The 20,263-nt window shown below is 38.3% G+C and overlaps 1 protein-coding gene across 1 annotated transcript in view; it reads right to left on the reverse strand.

Annotated features, from left to right (window-relative positions):
• Nucleotides 1–18,174, reverse strand: part of MFSD14B (major facilitator superfamily domain containing 14B) — a 30,945-nt gene extending 12,771 nt beyond the window's left edge. The window contains exons 1-4 of the mRNA XM_084304828.1: nucleotides 18,101–18,174; nucleotides 6,372–6,467; nucleotides 2,915–2,977; nucleotides 359–486 (exon numbers count right to left, since the gene is read on the reverse strand). Coding sequence (XP_084160954.1) covers nucleotides 359–486; nucleotides 2,915–2,977; nucleotides 6,372–6,467; nucleotides 18,101–18,145 — 332 coding nt within the window. The 5' untranslated portion in view covers nucleotides 18,146–18,174. The remainder of the gene's footprint in view (nucleotides 1–358; nucleotides 487–2,914; nucleotides 2,978–6,371; nucleotides 6,468–18,100) is intronic.
• Nucleotides 18,175–20,263: the final 2,089 nt, after the last annotated feature.

Here is a 20,263-nt window from a genome sequence, read left to right on the forward strand (position 1 = left end):
CTGACCACAGAAAAGTGTAAGTTTCCCTTAGCTTTAGAAATGTTTATTACAGCAACTTGTGCGTCCTTCAGGGGATTAAATACAGTTAAATTTAAAAATGAATTAAGGTTATCAAACTGTTTCAAATATTTTACTTATGCAAAGACAGTAACCTAAAACACTTTCCATAAGTTCTACATTTAAGATCCACAGTTTTAGCACCCTTTAAACAAAAACAGCTCCACAACAATGTAATTGTGTCTTCAAAGAAAACTGGCTTCACTCTTGCCTTAATGTCCTCATCCCACTTTCCCAAACTACTCCTGTGATTGAATTTCTACTATACTAAAATATCCCTCTTACTGTACGTATCACTTACCACGGACTTATTCGCATTAATGGAATTGGGGCACAGGTGAAGAAAACAGTAAGAAGAAGAAAAGACTTTCTTCCCCATGCATCTGATAGAGCACCTATTAGTGGAGCACTGAGAAAGGACAAAAAACCCTGTAATAGAAGAAAAATAATTGATGATTACATTTGCATTTCACTTTAACCAAAATATAAAAAAAATCAGCCTAATTGGCAATATGATTTGAAATTAAATGCAAAAAGGCAATAGAAATTGTATACAATTTCTTCTGCAGTCTACTTTTCTGTGATGTAGATGTTTTATGTTTCAAATTCACTGAACTTAAATGGACTGGGGAAAAAAAGAGGCATAACATTTCTCATGTTCAATTTGAATATATATATATATATATATATATATATATATATATATATATATATCCAATATAGTGGTAACACAGATTGTAAAAGCTTCTTAAAATATCCAAAACCTACAGTCAAGTTTCACAAAGGGGACCTTCTTAGCTTCTATCACAAGACTTCTTAGTGCTAGAACACAAAATTCCCTCTAACTTGGACATGAACATCCTAAGGGAGACCTCCAGGTAATTTAACTGTTCTCTGAAACAAACCAAACTGAGCTGTGAAAATGGAGGGATGCTTATGCTTCACACAATTTATTGTGCATGGGATATTGGTACTTTGAAACAACTATGAGGCTCATTTAAGCAAGGCTGACAACCTGAGACAATGGAACACCATAATGATGGTTCAGTGATATACGACAGATTACAAATACGAGTTGTCATGGAAAAAACTAAGGATCAAATACTGGGAGTTTTAAAATCTTGAATATCTACTACATGCAACTGGAGATCAGACAATAAGCAAAATGAATATAGAAAATACTTGAATGTAACCCCATTTTCTCTATTGCGTTAATCAAGAGTTACCACATTTGGACAACAAAACATTTCATAAAATCTTAGAATCGAGGCCTCAGATCTGTTTTGTACAACATAGAAGAATTATAGTAAGCAAAGCTATTTATGTATTTGACTCTGCAAAACCCCCAGAAGTGACACCTTCCTCCTAATTGATCGATCCAACTCTGCCATAAACACAAACATTATTAAATACATGGTTTTGTAAACACCTCGTTACTCTGAAAGACTATTCCAATTAACTTTATATTTAAATTCCAGAGTTTAACTAATGATGTTCCATTTCAACATGTGCACGCAGGCTACTGTTTTAAGAAAGCATTATGCCCAGTCCTCATAAACTTCTCAGATTCCAATAATTTCAGTAAGTAAATTGCTACAAAAGTTACAAAGCCAGACCATCAAAACCCAGGAAATTTAGATGTCTTGTTCAGTTAAAATTAATGTTTTTGCTCCCTGCAGATTTTGGTAAAATGCAAATATGTTTTGCCAACTAACATCCAGAACACTTTTAATGTTTCACAAACATTTTGAAGAAAATTATCAGACACTGCAGTCCAAGTTCACTCTAGTCTATCTTCCAATTTATTATACCTGTTACAGCAATACATACATTTACACCATGAGATTTATGCACTTTTCTGCTGATATGCTCTGTAATAGGAATCTTCAGCTTGCTGCTTTTAAATGATGTTCCTCATTACATTGCTCTTTGTACAATGTAAGAGTTGAAAGAAAACATTAGGACTAACAAGAACTTTGCTTTGCTAAGAAGTAACTTTAATAAAGTTAAAACAAAGTTATTTTTTTCAGTTTGAAACATCCCTACATTCATAACGCATGGTTTTCAGCCATTCACCATGTGAGATAGCAAGTTATTCCTAAAGATATCATGCTGTTACAATTTGTTACAGAACACAAAGCTAAATAGTTTTTATCTATCATAAATCATCTTAATGATAAGTGCTTTGAAGTCTCTTTTTAAGATGATTAGCAAAGAGTCTTTCAAGTTTTAGTTATGCCAGAGAACTTTTTACAAACTTTTTTTTGTGACAACAATCTAGCACAACCACCACTGGAATGCAATGGTCTCAGACATAAGCTATGAGCTATCCTGTATCTTTTGACCATCACAGAGCACTCAAAATTTAACTCAAGAAAGACAAGCTTGGGAGGGGGGTCGGGAGGAGGAGGTTAAGAGAAACAAAACAAAAAAATAGCTTTTATACCACCTCTTAAACAAAATCTCAGTGGTTTAAGTACTTCATTTTTTTTAAATCTCAATGTCATCATTGGAGCTACATTGACCTTATGTTATATGTCACCTAACATTAAGATGCAGACATTAAAATCCTAACTGCATTCTTAGAAGGATCCTTAACAAGATTACAATACTACAACTGGTACATTCAAATAAGGCATCTAAACTTCGAGATGTATTCTACTTGTTTCAAGATATTAAGTAAGTTACATTTGGCTGTAAATCTTGAATCAAGATAAGAAAACAACTACAACAATGGAAAATCTGTTTAAGAACTAATTATATCCTCACTGTGCAAGATGTTCTTATGTAGAACGCAGGGAAGACTCATTACAATAGAGGAACATAAATATTTAAATGAGTTTTTAAACAATCCTACCTTAACACCTTGAACAAGACCATTCATTAAAAACGTATGATGGGTAAATGTTTCATGTAAAACCTAAAGGAGAAAAATCAAACAAACAAACAAACAAAAGTATTTGAATTATGAGAGAAAGGAGAAAATTGCTTCAAGGTTTAATCTGGATTTGTAAAACAGAACAGCTACAGTGAGACTTGTTAAAAATGTATCTTACCCCAGAGCTATACTCCTACCTATCTTCATAGGAAAATATTGACAAGGTTTTCCAAGAATACACTGGCATAATTTTTTCTCTTTAAGTAGACTGTATAGGACAGCATAAATGTTTTGATTTGGGGAACTCTGCTCAGAAAAGGGGTTGACATGAGAAAAAACATCTCCATGTGGCACCCATAGAATTCTGACAGATAACTTCTTCAAAAATTTATTTCTATCATCGTTACTAATTAGAAGTAAAAATGAACTTTGACACATTCTTTCAAGTAAAACAGAGCTATTTATATAGTGCCTTCTTGGGCAATTGTGAATATTGTTTCCAAATTGCATGTACCCTTTGACTCCACCTCTCCCTGTCCCCCTGCAATTACGCATATTACCCAGTCCATGCAAAGTAATTACCACAGCCCTGAGAGTGATTTCGTGACAGAAAAAAAAAAAAAGAAAGGAAGAAAGCGCAGATCCCAACTTATTGTCATGAGCACAAAATGCAGATACTGAATAGTCATACAGCTAGAAACACAATGAACAAATAGATGCATATACTAGCAATAGATCTGAGTGCCTTATGCATTCTTTAACTATGGTTGTGAATTAATTTGAGGTGCATTAACGGCAGCTTCAATTCAAGGGCAAGCACATTAATCTATACTAAACAGATTTGCCATAACTATGGAAGAGTTAAAAACCCTCACATGTGCTACTGTGTGAATTTGAAAAGTTACTGCAAAAACCATAGTGCATACACACATGTACATTTCAAATTCATTTGCTGTTTTTATCTATAAATGATTTTTTCTTTTAATTTATAGGCCAAAGCATCAATAACTACATTTATTTACGTGTATATCAAGAAAATCACTAGCCTGAAAAAAAACCACAGTACTTTAGTGTCACTGAAAAACACCAACACAATTTTTCAAGGATAACCGACTTTCTCAACCATTGGTTTCACAGATTTAACAAAGGCAGCTGTTCCCACATTAAACAGTGGTCAGATAATTCTGTTTTAACACCCCTTTTTCTTTCTGGTATCATCTTCTGTTTAGGTATTCAAAACAGATTTTTTAACCTGTTTTCCTGTTGATGTGAATGGAGAAAAAACAGTCATGGTTCAAGGTAGAGATCTAGAAAGCCACTCTAGAAAGCAGATGTCTTCTTTAAAACAAACAAACAAAAAAAAAAAACTGGGGGGAGGAGGAAGGGGAGGCCACAAGAGAGAAAAAAAAAAAAAAAAAAAAAGAAAGAAGAAAAGGATAGAGTGGAAGAGGGAAAGAGAAAAAGCCAGGAAACTCACCGAATCAAATCTACTTTTCTGTAAAGTACTTCCCAGTATTTTTGCTAGGGTGTAACCACTGGTGTTATTGCTTCTAGCTTTTGAAATTAAGTTATGTTATTTTATAGAAAAGAAAAATATAAACCTACAAACTTGAAGGGAGGAGTTCCTAACTCAAGTTCTACTGCTACTAACACCAATATACAAAATAAAAGATTATACTAAGGATAGTGTATGGCATTAAGAGATTAATGTGATTATGGTGATTTACTAACGTAAGACTACAAGTCCAAATACAAGAGTACTGCACATAAGCTTTGGGCATTCTGTGAGCAGAATATTCTTCACGTGTTTTATAAACAACAAAAGATCTGAAGTGTTTAAGTATAGTATCATGTAACAAACAGTACAGCTTCACTGAAAAAACAGATATCAAAGTGAAATGCAATCTAAAGCACTTTTACTAAATTTAAGTAATCTCAGCTAAAGTGCAGCAATTTAATGTAATAAAGTATAAGACGTCATTTTAATCTGACTACACAGTGAGAATGAGGTTGCATCCTGATTCTCCAAGTCAAAAAAAAAATAAAAAATAAAAAAATAAGAGTGATCACTAGATTTGATCACCAGGCCAGATATTTCCATTTCTGCCCTTTTCTTCATTCCAGACAAACCTGCCTGAGCAAAACCAGCAAGCTGCCCATTCAAAAGTTGGATCAAGAAGGTTCTACACAGCCTCCAGTACTATTCAACAGTACTACTGATCAGCAAGCTGAGGTAAGTTACACTCCTCTGTATCATACGTGCATAGAGTATCAAGTGAGATTCAAAATGGTTTAAATCAAATGGCAGCCTATCAGTGAGTGATATGCTGATTAAAAATAAAAAGATCAGTAAGAATACAGAACTGTGTTTTTGAACACAGAGAAAAAGTTACTATTTGTACATTACCCCTTTAAACAAGAAGTGCCACACTAGAGCAACTTGAAGTTGAGCACTTTTGGTTAAAAAGCAATGGGGAAAAAAAAAAAAAAAAAAAAAAAAAAAAGAACCACCTACTAAATTTCTCCATATTTTCATGCTGGCAAGACAGGACAGCAATTTAGTGGGACACCTGCTTTATGAAAATCTGTTTATATGAACATTTTTATTAATAAACTATATTTTTTAAAAATCAGTGCATTATTTCCTTTTAAAAGTGATACAGTCAATTTGGAGATTGGGGAAGTAGAAAACAGTTAATAACAAGGTCTTCAAATCCAACAAAACCCTCATGGTCATGTATTCAAATTGTTCTCTGTTATTATCTGATAAAAAAAAAATTGACTAAGAGACTTCTGTTTCTCTTAGGCAGGCCTGTTTTCAATGAATAAATAAGATCCACATCTTCAGATAAAAGGCTTCATACCCTATTACTGCTTTGGTAAAACACTCAAATTATCCATTCAATTTAGAAAATTTACCTATTCAGCTGCATTCCAGAACAGATTGAGTATGTTTTTAAATCTACTTATTATATAAAAGCCTTTACATTTTACTCCAAGTTACTTACTGGTACAACAACCAACCTCAATAGAATACAAAGATAACTATGAGATGTATAGTTTATTCGATTGTTGTGACTGGCAGATCAATTGAACTATGAAGTCATTAAAAAAGCCAAAATCTCCACAGAGAGCCTTTCGTCAGTCCACTGAGTTACTCCAAAAGGAAAACAAAAGCTACTTAGTAGTACCTAGAATTACACAGATTTACACAAAGAGTGTAGTACTGTATTGTAGTAATATATTTTGACTATCTTTTAATCTTGCTGCATCTCAACTGTAGTATAACACTGTTCTATGGTGAAGAATGTTCAGACTCCTGAAATTCAGTTAACAAGGTAAGCTGGAAGTGTAAAACAAATTAAAACCATGACCCCTAGGAATTAACAAATTAACTTTTGTTATTACTTCCAAGAAGCTGATCAGTGATACTTACTGTTAACATTGGAGTTGTCAAGAGGCCCCAGGCAAAGAATTCTAGAAAGATGACCACCACAGCATGGTATACACTTGGCCGACCAATACCTTGTTGCTAGAAAAATAAAAAAAATACAGAGTTTGTACGCATCCAGCTCATTACATGTTCAAAGATATCTTGCAAACATATTTTGAGTATAACTAGCATTCAGGATGACCTACTACCAAACCCTTGGGAACAACAGGAAGCTGAAGAAGGGTGGAGAAAAATTATTATGAAATGACTAACGATGTCCAAGGAAGTTCAAAAAGTTTGCTCCCTCAAACTGTTGCTGACAAAAGAAAATTATTTTCCCATTCTGACATTGTCTTGAGCCGCTTTCACTTCCACTGTGCCTTTAGGACTCCTTCCTCTACACCAATATTCCCAACCCTTCTACAATAGTGCAACAAACTAACTCCCCCGATATCTACACAAGCAGCAAGCAAAGAAGGTTTACAAAGATTGCATCGCTGTTAGACCTAAAGTATGACAACATGCATAACCAGAAGAGCACCTGTTTTTGCACTTGAAACTGTCAAGGAACAGATAGCTCTTGTAGTCTATAAAACTACTTTCTGATGACAAATGATTGATTAATTTCATTCTTTGGAGTGCCTGCAGACTAGACATCCAGGAGCTGGTTAATACATAGCCCTGGGCTTAACCATCACGAGCACCTGCCATGGCTGTTTTAACAGGAAACTGTGAAGACCCCAGGACTGGATCCCCACGCAAGAATCCAGAAGCTTTTTCTTTGGACAAACTGGACAGAACCCTTGGGTGAAGCAGAATTATCAAGAATTGTTCCTGTCTTTCATTTCTATGTCCCTTGCCATAATAACTGTTCACTAAGTTTCTGGGTTCTAAAATTACTTTTTCTTTTTACCCTAACACGTGTCCTGTAATAGATTGTTTTTCAGTGCTTCCAGCCAATCCAAAGCCACAAAACTCCCTTGGGACTGGTATTTCTTAGAACAGAGCAGTACAGTGCTCTTATCTAATACTAAAATTACTGAAGAAACCCCTATTGCCAGGACAGTCTAATACCTCTAATAATTTTTAAATCTATCAGATTTTATCAAGCTCTGTTGTCAAAAAGTAAAACAGATAGTATTCTTTCTACCTGGTAAGATTCAAAGCATATTTCTACACTACAGCATGTTTCATAGCTTTAAGTTTTGCAGAAAAGCATTGTCTTTTGTCTATGATATGATCATATTATTTCCTATTAGAAAGATTATACGCAGGAAGCTTATAATTTTCAAGCATTATTAACATTTCTCTGTAGATTTCCACACAGTTTTCAATTTCCAAATTGCAAAGATTTCAAGGGACTAAGACAAAAAAATCTCATGTAACAAGCCTGCAAGTACTTCTATATAAACTAATAGGATAATAATTTTAAGAATATGCTTAATTTGTGTGGTTTTTTGTTTGTTTTGTTTTGTTTTGTTTGGCCAAGAATCAGTAAGAATATCAGTAAGAATAGGGCTTGTTTAAAACAGATCACACTGAAGTCTGAAGAACCCTTCCAACAGCACTTTCCTCTGGAAAAGACAAGCACTTTTCTTCTAGATTAGGTAAGAGACTCCCCAGACATTCCCTTGACTTTATTTTACTCCATCTCACTGCTACAATACTAAATGTGACATTGCACCAAAAAGCTGTGGTTTGCATTCAGCAAACTGGTCCAATACAACTGTTCCAATACTTTCAATACAGGTTTTGTTTGTTTGTTTTACTAATGAGAATGCTTTTATTACACACAATTTTGATCTGAGATTTACATGGTTGACCAAAAGATGACTTACATACATATCCAAAAAAGATGCCTTTTTTTCCCCTCAGAAATCTTTTAAAAACTTTTGTGAAAATGTATTTTTACTCTATTGATACTAAAGGATTATTTCTTGGATATTAAAATAATAGGCAAATCACTTTTGGCAGCACCATGCAGCTTACAGTTTGTTGCACTGAACTATTAAAAAAAATAAATAAATCCATAGCCTTTTGGATTCAAGACATAGCCTGGAAAAGTAGAATTTAAATCCTGAAAGGAACATGCCCTGCCAAAATGAAGTCAAGCATTCCAAATCAGATACACTGTTACCAATCTGTGAGCCACACAGACTGTAGGATAACCCGACCGGAAGCCCCGGGACAAATGGACACAACGACCAGTGTTCTGTGCCGTAAGCCAATTTATTACTGCGTGACAGTATCTTATATAGTGTCAAAGCGTCCCACCCAGGAACCCAGGACCCCTCCCACTGTGCTCGCAGGCACCCCAGACCCCTCCTTTCGTGCACGCAGTCACAACCCAGAATAATCCCACACAGACTGTAATTTATGATTTTAAGTTTTCTTTACAAAACCCTGAATGTCTAGACTAATTCAAAAACACTAGTCCAAATGACTGCAGCTAACTGCAATTGATCATGCAAACAGGAAAATTCACCGACAGTGTCAAATGGACCAACATAGATACCAATTCTGATGCCCATCTTTTCTGAAGGTCCTAAAAATTCTCATTAAAAAGCTTTTGGTTAATAACCACGCATCAAGTTATTTACAACAGAAGAGTTTGATTGATAAACCTGGACCACTGGAGAGAAAAAAAGACAAAAAATAAAGAAAAAAAAAACACAAACTCTTTATTGGTTTCAGAAACAAAAAGCTCCCTAAAAACACTTCACTCTTCATTTCAGGATGAAACTACTGCTAAAGCAACAGGTGTGGTTGATTTCTATACCGGCAAATATTTTGTAACAGGATGCAACTGCATGCATTTTACATAAAGAAAGAACTTGAGACATAGACACACAAAAAGTGGTTGTAAACTTGGAAGTACAAAGACCTTTAGGATTCTTGAACTAGGAGATGCAGAGAGAACATACTGAATTCTTTGCATATAAAAAGATGTAAATAGTTTCAGAAATAGTGCATGGTCTATCTACAAATTGTTTTTGTTACTACCACCACCAACTCCTCTCACCCCCTTTCTGCCAAATGTTAAAGTTCTAATGATACAAATTAAGTGCCCCCAAGCAAGTCTTAAAATCTGTTAAGAGACTATTTTCTCCCCACACAAATTTTCATATGACAGCCCAGTGTGTGGGCTGAGAAGCTATGTATGAACACTATCATTGTTTTGAAATGCAGCTGCCGGTCAAGCTATTGCACTTCATAATCAATAATGAGCAAAATATTACATAATCTCAAATGCTTTTAACTATAAAAGTTTGTTAAAGTTATATTAAAAATTATTACAAAAATCAGGAGTGCCAGAATTTCTGACAAAATATCTACTATTTCTGATTTTACACTTTGCTTTTTCCTATAATTCTTTAGCTTATAACAAATTTTGAAAAACATTTTATTTCTCCTGCCTCTATTAGTGGCAGAAGAATCCAGAACATTAATTTGAAGCCAAGAGGGAGAACTATTAGGAAACAATCTTTTTTTTAATTTTTTTTTTTTTTTTTTAAAAAAAAAAAGCAAACTACAGCTGTTGAACACAAATAAAGCCACGAGAAGATACCAAGATCATAAATCCAGATGGTGAGGATCTGGTCATGGGAAGTAGGGAAAAAAAGCAATACAGCACCAGTACAGCACCAGTAAGAATACTTCATCTTAGTCGTTTTGAAGGATAGCTAGTACAGCTCACCATAAAATAGTCCACAATATGAATTCTTACAGCCAGCTCCAGATCTTCAGGAGCACAGGTTGGGTTTGTAGCATTTATTTATTCACACTATTTTAACGTAAATATTTCTCTATTAATTCTAAACAGCAATTAAACAATGAACATTGCTTGAATGGCTGCAAAGGCACTTCAGCATGGATTCTCAAACACTGTTCACGATTTTACTTCTTGTATATAATTTATTCCAGAATTAAACCACTTCTAACTCCTCAAGTGCTCAAATCTTCCAGAGCTCTTTTTCAAGCTTTTCAAATTTGTACAAGGATGATGGACACAATACCCTGCTAGCTGGATTAAGAAAAAGAGTTGGTTCAATGAATACAGCATACTTTTTCCCCTCTCGGGGCAGTTAAGCATCAGAACCCATTGCCCACTGAGCCATACTTGACTTCTGCATTCTCTGTCATCAGATGGTTTCAATACACACCTGGAAGAGCCCTAGGCAACCTACACTCTGGCCTCACAGCAACTGCCACAAGAAAGAAGTTGGCCTGTGGACCTGAAGTCCTTTTCCAAACTGAATTTTCTTGTTACCTCTCAGGAAGATAACAACCAAATTCAGATTGAACTTCTGAACTGACAATTACAGGAACTTTCCTCCACTCTCCTCTCCCCCTTCTCCCAATAACTCTTCACCACCAGACAGTAAGGTATCTCAGGAGACTACGTTAGTTGGTTGTTCTACATCCAGGAAGGGGAAGAGTTGGCAAGCAGTATTCTCTGTCGTTCCACATGCTTTCCTGTTTGAATCATTCGAACTTTGACATTCACGCTAAACTATAAAGCACACTCCCTTTCTACATTTACCTTCACTGCTATTTATTCTATTTCCCCAAGAATTTCAACAGTTTCAAGGTCCGCGATAAAATGCAAACATTTACTAGTATGCTTTCCTGCATCATTATTTAACCATTTTAGCTTTTTCCAGAACAAACATAGAATCACAAAATAACACAGGTTGAAAGGGGACTTCAACATACCAACCAGTCACACCTTTGGTGGGAAAAGACAGTTTACATGAGATTATCTAGCACTATGTCATCTCAGGTCTTAAAAACCTCCAGTGATGGGGTTTCTACCACAGCCCTGGGGAGGTTGTTCTAGTGACTGATTGTTCTCAGTGTGTAGAATTTATTTTATCAAGACAAATCCTCTCCTGGTGCAGCTTGTACCACTGCCCCTTGTACACTCCACGTGGCTTCTTGTGAAGAGAGAGCCTCCGTACTATTTGTAGCCACCCTTTAAGTACTGGGATATTGTTCCCCCAAGCTTTCTCTTCTTCATTGGCAGGGACACTTACCACTTTGAGCAGCCTGCTCTAATGGAAGGCGTCCCTGACCATGGCAGGGGTTTGGAATTAAATGGTCTTCAAGGTCCTTTCCAATCCAAACCATTCTATGACTCTCTTCCCCAGGGTGACAAGACCTACCTCCTTCAGTCTCTCCTCATGGGGCAGGCTCTCCAGCCCTTTGATCATTTTCATGGCCATCCTTTGAACCCTCTCCAGTTGGCCTTTTTGAAGTATGGGAACCAGAACTGGACACAGTGCTCCAAGTGCAGCCTGAGAAGTGCTGAGCAGACTGGGATGATCTCCATTTGTAGCATCCCCTACAGCTGCAGCACAGGATTGAATTTGCCTTCATTGCTGCGGCATCCCACCACCAACTCTTGTTCATCTGGTTGTCCCCAGGACCCCGGGTCCCTTTTGGCAAGGCTGCTCCCCAGCCACACAGATCTCACAGATCTATACTGGGCACTTTGGTGGTGGTGTCCCAGGTGCAGGGCCTTGCACTTGTCTCTGTTAAACATCACACAGTTCTTGCTCACCCACACTTCCAGCCTGTCCAGAGCCCATAAATGGCTCTCCCTTATGAGGCATGCAACTCACCACACTGTTTGTGAGGGTGCTTTTGATCCCATCATCCAGAGGATTTATGAAGACATTGAATAGCAATGCCCGATTCCTAAGGAACATTGATCCCACCGATCCCTAAGGAACAGTAACAGGCTGCCAGCATGAGTAGAAACTATTGATCACCACACTCTGAATGCAACCTGTCAAGACAATTTCATAACCATATTGCAGGCCACCACATCCAGCCCATACCTTGCCAGCTTGTCTAGTAGAAGACTGTGGGAAATACTATGTCACCACTCCATCCCACTAAAACATGGATGCTTTTTACTCTGTACATTTTGCCTAGGTAGCTCTCTAAGCATGTTAGATGTTTACCTTGCTCTCCTCATCTTCCTAGTGTTTATTGTCTAGTGATCAGAAAGAATTATTTAGGAACAATCTTAGTTGCAACCTGTTTGCTACAAAAGCCCCTTTTGTTCGAACTTGCAAAAATTCACTTCAGTTCAAAAAAAGCACCCTGAAGACCTTGGCTGCCCCTGTCACTGAAGCAATCACCAGGTGATTATGTCGTCCAGACAGGCCTTGAATATCTCCAGAGAAGGAGACTCCACAACCTCCCTAGGCAGCCTGTCCCAGTGCTCCGTCACCCTCACTGTGAAGAAGTTCTTTCGCATGTCAGCGCGGATCTTCCTGTGCTCTAACTTGCAGCCATTGCCCCTTGTCCTATCCCCACAAACCACTGAGAAGAGGTTGGCTATAAGGACGTTTGTATTAACAAGCCTTCTGAAAGTTTAAGTAAGCACTGAAAGGCCCTCACCAAAAGGTCTTAAAATAAAAAGAATGTGAAGCAAACTCTTACCAGAAATGTTAAAAAGGTAAAAAATTTAAAATTAAATGAAAAAAGAAAAACAATTTCTGCAGTAAAAATAAGTTACCAGCAGAGTCCCTGCACTGTCCCATGATCTATGTAGTTCAACATATTCTAAGTGAGCTGTAAAAAGGGTGAAAGCAAAGTGACAAAGTTCATTGAGAATACAATGCAATTCAGGTTAGAAAAGCTAGATGTCAATCGTGAAGAGGAGAAATTGATGTAGTCAGGAAAACAAATTAAATGGCAGATTAATTTATCCACCACAAACATGAAAAAAAAAAAAAAAAAAAAAAAAAGTAACTCCACATCCAGAACGACTACTTAGGAATGTGATCGTGGATAGGACAGTTCCATGAAAGACACCAAATTAGTGTTCATCCATGGTTTAAAAAAAAAAAATGTATTCAAAGACACGCTGTTAGGAAAAAGATTATCATCATACTACTACACAACCATGTGATGTGCATGCCTGATTGTTCTTACTAACCCTCTGCTACTGGTGTTTTAACCATTTTTATTGCATCTATGTGAAGATCATTCTCCTTATCCCATGACTGCTTGTTTTGTTCAGAAGCTTTATGCAATGCATATTGTTGAACAGTGCACAGGTGGACGAAGCCCACAGTAGGAGAAGAAAATGCTGAAGTATGTTTTGCCTAACAGCAGCTGAAACATCTGATGAAAGGTACAGCTGGAATTTATTAAACTGGGTGTGACATGAAGGGTGTGAAGAGAAAACAATAGTCACTGCCTTCAGTGACAACTGATACCTTAAAAAATACAAGAAATTACGTAAAGCAGGACCCAAGACATCAGGTTTAAATTGTGTGGAACTTCACATAACTTACTGTCAGAGCGTAAAATCCTTTACCATATTATTTTCCCTCCTGGAAATGAATTTCTGTTTAAGTTTAGTCTGGACAAGCTAATGAAACAGGAGTCTTCTGAGGAGCATAAAGCAAGAAAACACCATTTCTGGTTCAGCATTTGAGCCTTACGCCACTGAAAGCAGGAAGAACATCCAAGAGAAGGACTGCCATATGCCCTGCCACATTTTAAAAGCTAGGCTTTAGGCAGCAATGCATTGTTATAATTTAATATTTCTCATAGAATTAATACATAGACAGGATTTTACAAAATACCAAACCGCAAACTGATTTTTCTATTGTTGAGAAATTTTCTTCCTAAAGTGAAGAAAGATGCAAGACACAGAAATTTCTCTTAAAAGCACAGATTGTCAATTGGTTAATTCATATGCTTCCCTATGGAATAGACAATTACCCAAGCTCACTACCCATTGGTTAAGCCTGGATCCTCATTATTAAAATACCAAGTCTCATTTATACAATTACTGTCATTCTGTTTCTGTTCAAGAGTAATAGAAACACTAAACCAGAGTTTGGTAAGCGTACTTACTCTTACAGGCTAGCAAACTTTTCTCTAGACACAAAACCTTCCAAATTGCCAGAACCTAAAGCATTAGCAATGGCAAACTGACCTCTGAGCAGGAATATAAGCAAGAATTATTTGTTTTTGTTAAGACAGCAGCTAGTCGTGCCTGATAATGGTTCAGAAACACCATTTCTTTCATTTAATTTGATGTGAAAATTTAGCATTAATAACCTTGCTTGAGAAAGCAGTGCCATGTATCTTTAATTATTCATTTTTAAACAGTTTCTTCTGTGGGAAAAGTAGTGTTGCATAAAGGACTAGATATCCAAACTGCCAATTAGGTCTACTACAAGCAAGAAATTTAAGAAACCAGCTTACTGGACTGGGAGCAGTTTTGGTGAAGTCTCATAACATTTCATGCTGCATCAGTTTCATTACACTGCATTTTTTACAAAATAGTAGAAAGAAAAATGCTATCACTAAGGCTAAAAACTCTTTGGGTATATCTGCAACTCTTTGGGTATATACCAGCCCATATATTTGAGACATCCAAACCTGAAATTCCTTTCATAATATCACTTTATTTAGACAACTTCGTACGTTTTTGCTAAAACGCTTCCTTAGTGGGACATTATTTTACTGACAACAGGTTATATAAAAATGAAGTAGTAATTCTTACACTATTTGTACAGAAATGTATGAGATGGAGAATATCAGTGTCCACAATGCGGATAGAACAAGATTGCTTAACCAGTAACAAAATGTTCTCAGCATCATTTACTTCAACTTCAGAATCCCACTAAAATCGAGGTAGTGCAGCCAGCAGAAACTGATTTAATTCCAATGGAATTTACTTAAACATACTATTGTTCTTATTACTTAGAGCCAGTAACTCAATTCAAAACAAGTCATTTGCTCAGTATTTCAATTTCAGTTCTTCATTTGAAGAAAGCCAGTGCTTTCAACAGTGAGAAGTTGGCTACAGATGACAGAAAAAAGCAGAATCTTGTTATTCTGCCTGGAGGGGTAGAGCTTGGGCGTTGCGCAGCCCAATGGACTTGCTCATATTTTTCATGTCTATTGCATCAAACTGGTAGGACAAAAGAATCAGAAGGGAAATGAAAATAAAAACATCCTTCACAGACCAAAGCAGCAACTCAAAGTTTCATTTCTGTAATTACTTCTCATCAGCAAGCTGAAATGCAAGCTTTCTCTTTCAAATGCCAGAGCTGCTCTCCAGTTGGTATCAAAGATATCTCTGCAGTTACATCTAAAACCATGACTTGGACCCTCATACATAAGTCTGAATAAGCTCTTTCAATAATGTGTCGGCAGAATTCATGTTCTAGCAATATGACAGCCACATGAGAACAACTGGGAGGTACAGGAAGCGCAGTAACAAAAGGAAATAGACTACTTGTCCGAAATTGTAAAGCAGACTCTACGCTGATACAAATATAATTGTGTTACTGCTATTCAGAAGTACAGAAGGCCAGAGCCCCACATCTTCCTCTCTGGTAGGAGATGCACTGCAGGAACACAAATTCCCTTTTCCGTTACTACGGGGCAAGGGGAAAGTCAAGCAATCAAAACCTATGATCATTTTATAAGTTAAGAATTAAGAAGCTAAATTTGCAAATTGAAAATAAAAGAGAAAAAAAGCACAGCATATTTTGGTACTCAAAGGTATTTTAATCCTCTAGCAACAAACATTCAATCCCTTAATATGGAATACAGGGTAGCACCTTTGTCAGCTATAGATTTACTTCCCATTTGTTTTAATCTTCTTCACATGTGGAGTAAGAAAACAAAGCTTTTTTTGTTTGTTTGTTTTTGGTTTGTTTTGTTTTCATTCTTCTATCTCTACCTTCCATACCTTATCTTCTGTTCAAAGTTAAGTAAATTCACCTTTTTTTTTTTTTTTTCCCTCTTCTATTTACTGACATAATCCTTTGTTTTCTTTCACTACATCATCTATGCTGATAAAACCCAAACTGAAAGCAGTACTGAAAGACTACATTTTTTTTAACTAAGAATCTAATAGCCCTCTGCAAGCTTTTTGTTCCCATTGCAGCTTCAGGCTGGGTTATTGAATCATATACACATCCAGACTCCTGAACAGAAACCTAGAACAGCAAATCATGCAAGACACCAGTTGCACTTCTTCAATGACACCATACTGCCTTTCGGAAAATGTAACTGTTTCTAAAAGTGACACCAAAACTCAAATACAGAAGTGGTCTGTTACAAGAAATGTGAAGCAATCACTTTGGAATTAACTTACATAAAACAACTTATTCATGTGACTAGTGAATTCCATTTAATAGGAATATTTTGTTTAACATCCTCACTGGGTTTAATTAAACATTAAAAGTACTTCCATATCTTCATCAGATAACCTTGATGAGTAAGAGACAAAGAATATATTGATATAAAACAGATGGCTTCAGGAATTAAAAAAAATCTCCAGCCAAGGTACCACATTAACACTGTAACATTAATGGTCAGCTAGAGCTATTACAAATATTACTGCATGAAAAAAAGGTGTGACCAGCAGGTCAAGGGAGGTGATTGCTCCCCTCTGCTCTGCCCTTGTGAGGCCCCACTTGGAGTACTGCATCCAGGTCGGTGGCCCCAGCAAAAGAAAGATGTGGAGCTATTAGAGAGAGTCCAGAGAAGGGCTACAAAGATGATGAGAGGGCTGGAGCACCTCTCCTATGCTGAGAGAGCTGGGGATGTTCAGCCTGGAGAAGAGAAGGTTCTGGGGATGCCTCACTGCAACCTTTCAGTACTTAGAGGGGTCTTATAAAAACAGATGGAGGACTCTTTACTCAGGTAGATAATAACAGGTCAAGGGGGAATGGTCTTAAACTAAAAGAGGATAAATTTAGATTAGATGCTAGTAGGAAATTCTTCACTCAGAGGGTGGTGAGGCACTGGCACAGGCTGACCAGAGAAGCTGTGGATGCCCCATCTCTTGAATTGTTCAAGGCCTGGCTGGATGGGGCTTTGAGCAACTTCTTTCTAGTGGGTGGCATCCCTGTCCATGGCAAGGGTTTGGACTTTGATGATCTTTAAGCTCCCTTCCAACCTGAGCCATTCTGTGTTTCTGTGATTTTATGAAATGCATGCATAAACATAACATAAATGTAAAACAGAAAGCTATCCTCTCTCCATTGCTAGAGATTCTGATTTGTGGGGGAGATGAGGGCAGGATGGGTGACACATGTAGCAGACACTGGCTCCCTGATATGAACTTAATATTGTTTATAAACTCCTGGCACCAACAATGCTTTCAGAAAATATTTTATGAGTAAACAAATATGAAATACACCACTCAGGAACAAACGAGCATGAATTTAGTCTCAAAACACTAACAACTAGCAGGCCGGGCCGCAAATACAATTTCAGCGATTCCAACTTATAGAAACAGATCTATCACAGGACTTCGCCCAGTTTTGTATTCGCACCCCTTCAGAAACAACACCCCGTCCCTCTGCTCCCTTACCGCCTGCATCCCCGCGGGCTTCCCCACTCCCTCCAGGCACAGTCCACAGCAGGGAAGGGGCTGGACCTGCTGGCCTGGGAGCACCCTGCCCGCAGACGAGCCACCCACCTGTCCCCACTTGCTGGGGACTGCTCCGGAGGTGTCACCAACCTGCAGCCGGCTTTCCAGGCACGCTCAGGCTGGCGTGTGCAGCTCCCGACCCGCTGGCTGCCGGAGCACGGGCAGGGACCCCCGGGAGGCCCGTCCTGACGCCCGACCCCGCCGCGACCCCGCGGAGCGGCCGGGGCCGAGCCCCCCGTGGGGGCATGCGGGGAGGGGTCCGCCCGCCGCCCCCGCCCGCCCCCGCCCGCCGCGGCCCCGCACTCACCGCGCCGCAGCCGCCCGCCTTCAGGCCGGCCCGCGTCAGCAGCATGGCGCAGACACCGCCTTCCCTCACCGCCACCGCCGCCGCCGCCGCCGCCGCCTCCTCCTCCTCCTCCTCCGGCTCCCCGTCCTCCCCGTCCGGGGCTGGCGGCGGCTCGGGGCTCATCTCGCTCGCACCATCCTCCGCGAGGGGCCGGGCCGGGCCGGGACAGGGCAGGACGGGACAGGGGATGGAGGAGGGGGGAGTGGAGGGCGCCCTCCTCCCCGGCCGCCTCCGCCGCGCCGCCTGGGCGGGGCGCTGCCGCCGGGCTGCCGTGACGGCGGGACCCGCGGCTGGCCGGGCCTGCAAGGGATTGCCAGTGATAGGAGCAGAGGGAATGGCCTCAGGTTGTGCCGGGGGAGGTTCAGGCTGGCAATGAGGAGCCATTTCTGCTGAGAAGGAGCAGTCAGGCACTGGGACGGGTTGCCCAGGGAAGTGGTGGAGTCACCGCCCCTGGGGGTGTTCAAGGAAAGGTTGGACGTGGTGACTGGGGATATGGTTTAGTGGGTGACATTGGTGGCAGGGTGATGGTTGGACCTGATGATCTTGAAGGTCTTTTCCAACCTTAATGGTTCTGTGATTCTTGAGCTGTGTTGGACTCCAAGCAGTGTCATCGGCACACCACTTTTTCATGAGGAATTGAGTTTCCTTTCATTAGGTATCACGTGGCCAGCTGGTCAAGAATTATTCTGACGCGTCTTACCTCGTAGCTCACTGTGTGTGCACAAATGGAGGTTTTGAGATAATGTAGTACTGGAAGTAAAGTTTGTTACTAGAAGTAAGCCATCAAAAATCAGCACAGGAAGTGAATTGTCAGTCCAGGATGAAGTGTTGACCTGGGAGTTCAAAAAGACTTTCATCCTGCATTCCTTGCATCTCCATATACTATTGGAGTCAAGTCATTATTTTCAGAAGTACTTCAGATGTTCACAGCTGATACAAAGGATTTTTTTTTTTTTTCCAAGACCACAACTGTTCTGTTTGCTGGAGTAGTAAATGTTAATTTAAAAGGGCATTTGTGTTTGTTATATGTCTCTTTTCTCAGTTTTTAGAACGCAATGTACTTGCGCATTTCAATAAATAAAATACAGCACATTTCAAAATTTCCTTTCAGTGTATTGCACAACAATTCAACAAGCATTCTCTTTCAACATAGTGGCATGTGTTGACTTGAAAACATTCCTCAGTTTTTATGTGACCTTTCTTGAAGCTTTGTTTTGTTTAAGTATCAGCATTTTAATAACACTGGATACCCTGAGCAAAGTACCTATGCAAAATTATTTCTTTTTATTGTATAAGAATTAGTAAGTCAACACGTATTCTTCAAAATGACTTTTCCCTGTGTAGGGTTTCATGCTTTCTTTCCAGTTTTGTGGGAACATTACCTTTGTATTCTGAAAATTTTTAAAATACATTTCATTTAGGTGGCTTAATCCAATTTAGATGCAAATCAAAAGAATATCTTCCATCAACTGTTATGGCCCAATAAAGACATCTATTTGTAATTTTGCCATGACTGTCCAATTTCATTCTGGTCCAATACAGAATTTGATGTTGAAAGTTGTTTTGTTTGTTTGTTTGTTTGTTTGTTTTTGGTTTTTTGTTTTTGTTTGTTTGTTTGTTTGTTTTTTGTTTTTCATGTCTTAGGCTAGATATATTTATTAAGAATTAGTTAAACAAGTAATTGGATACAAAAAGAAGAATAGTCAGTTTATAAAGAGAGTAATTAGTATAGCCCCCATTGACTCTGTGCTCTGTGATGTTTAGAATATTCTTAAGCAATATTTTTAAATTATGTGGAAGAAGCAATTAATAACAAAGATATAAAGTTTATTACAGAATCCAATTCAGCATGATCAAAACTGTAAAGAGTTGTAAAGGAATATCATAAGCTTCAGTAAATGGTAAAAATGTCAGCTGAAAGTAACCTGATGAATGGAGTTCAGTTATCTAGGGGAAAAGAATTCTAATTAGTTATAGGGTTTATAGATCTCTGAATTAGCTATTTCTTCTTAGGAAAGACACTAGAAACCTTGTAGATAGTTTTCTGAAAGCTCAGAATTGGTACCAATTAAGGGCTTTTTAGCATTAGAAAGTTCCTAAACTGCTGACTGCAAGAAGGTGGGC

Source organism: Netta rufina (genome assembly GCF_964035555.1).
Source record: "Netta rufina genome assembly, chromosome: Z".
Lineage (NCBI taxonomy): Eukaryota > Metazoa > Chordata > Aves > Anseriformes > Anatidae > Netta > Netta rufina.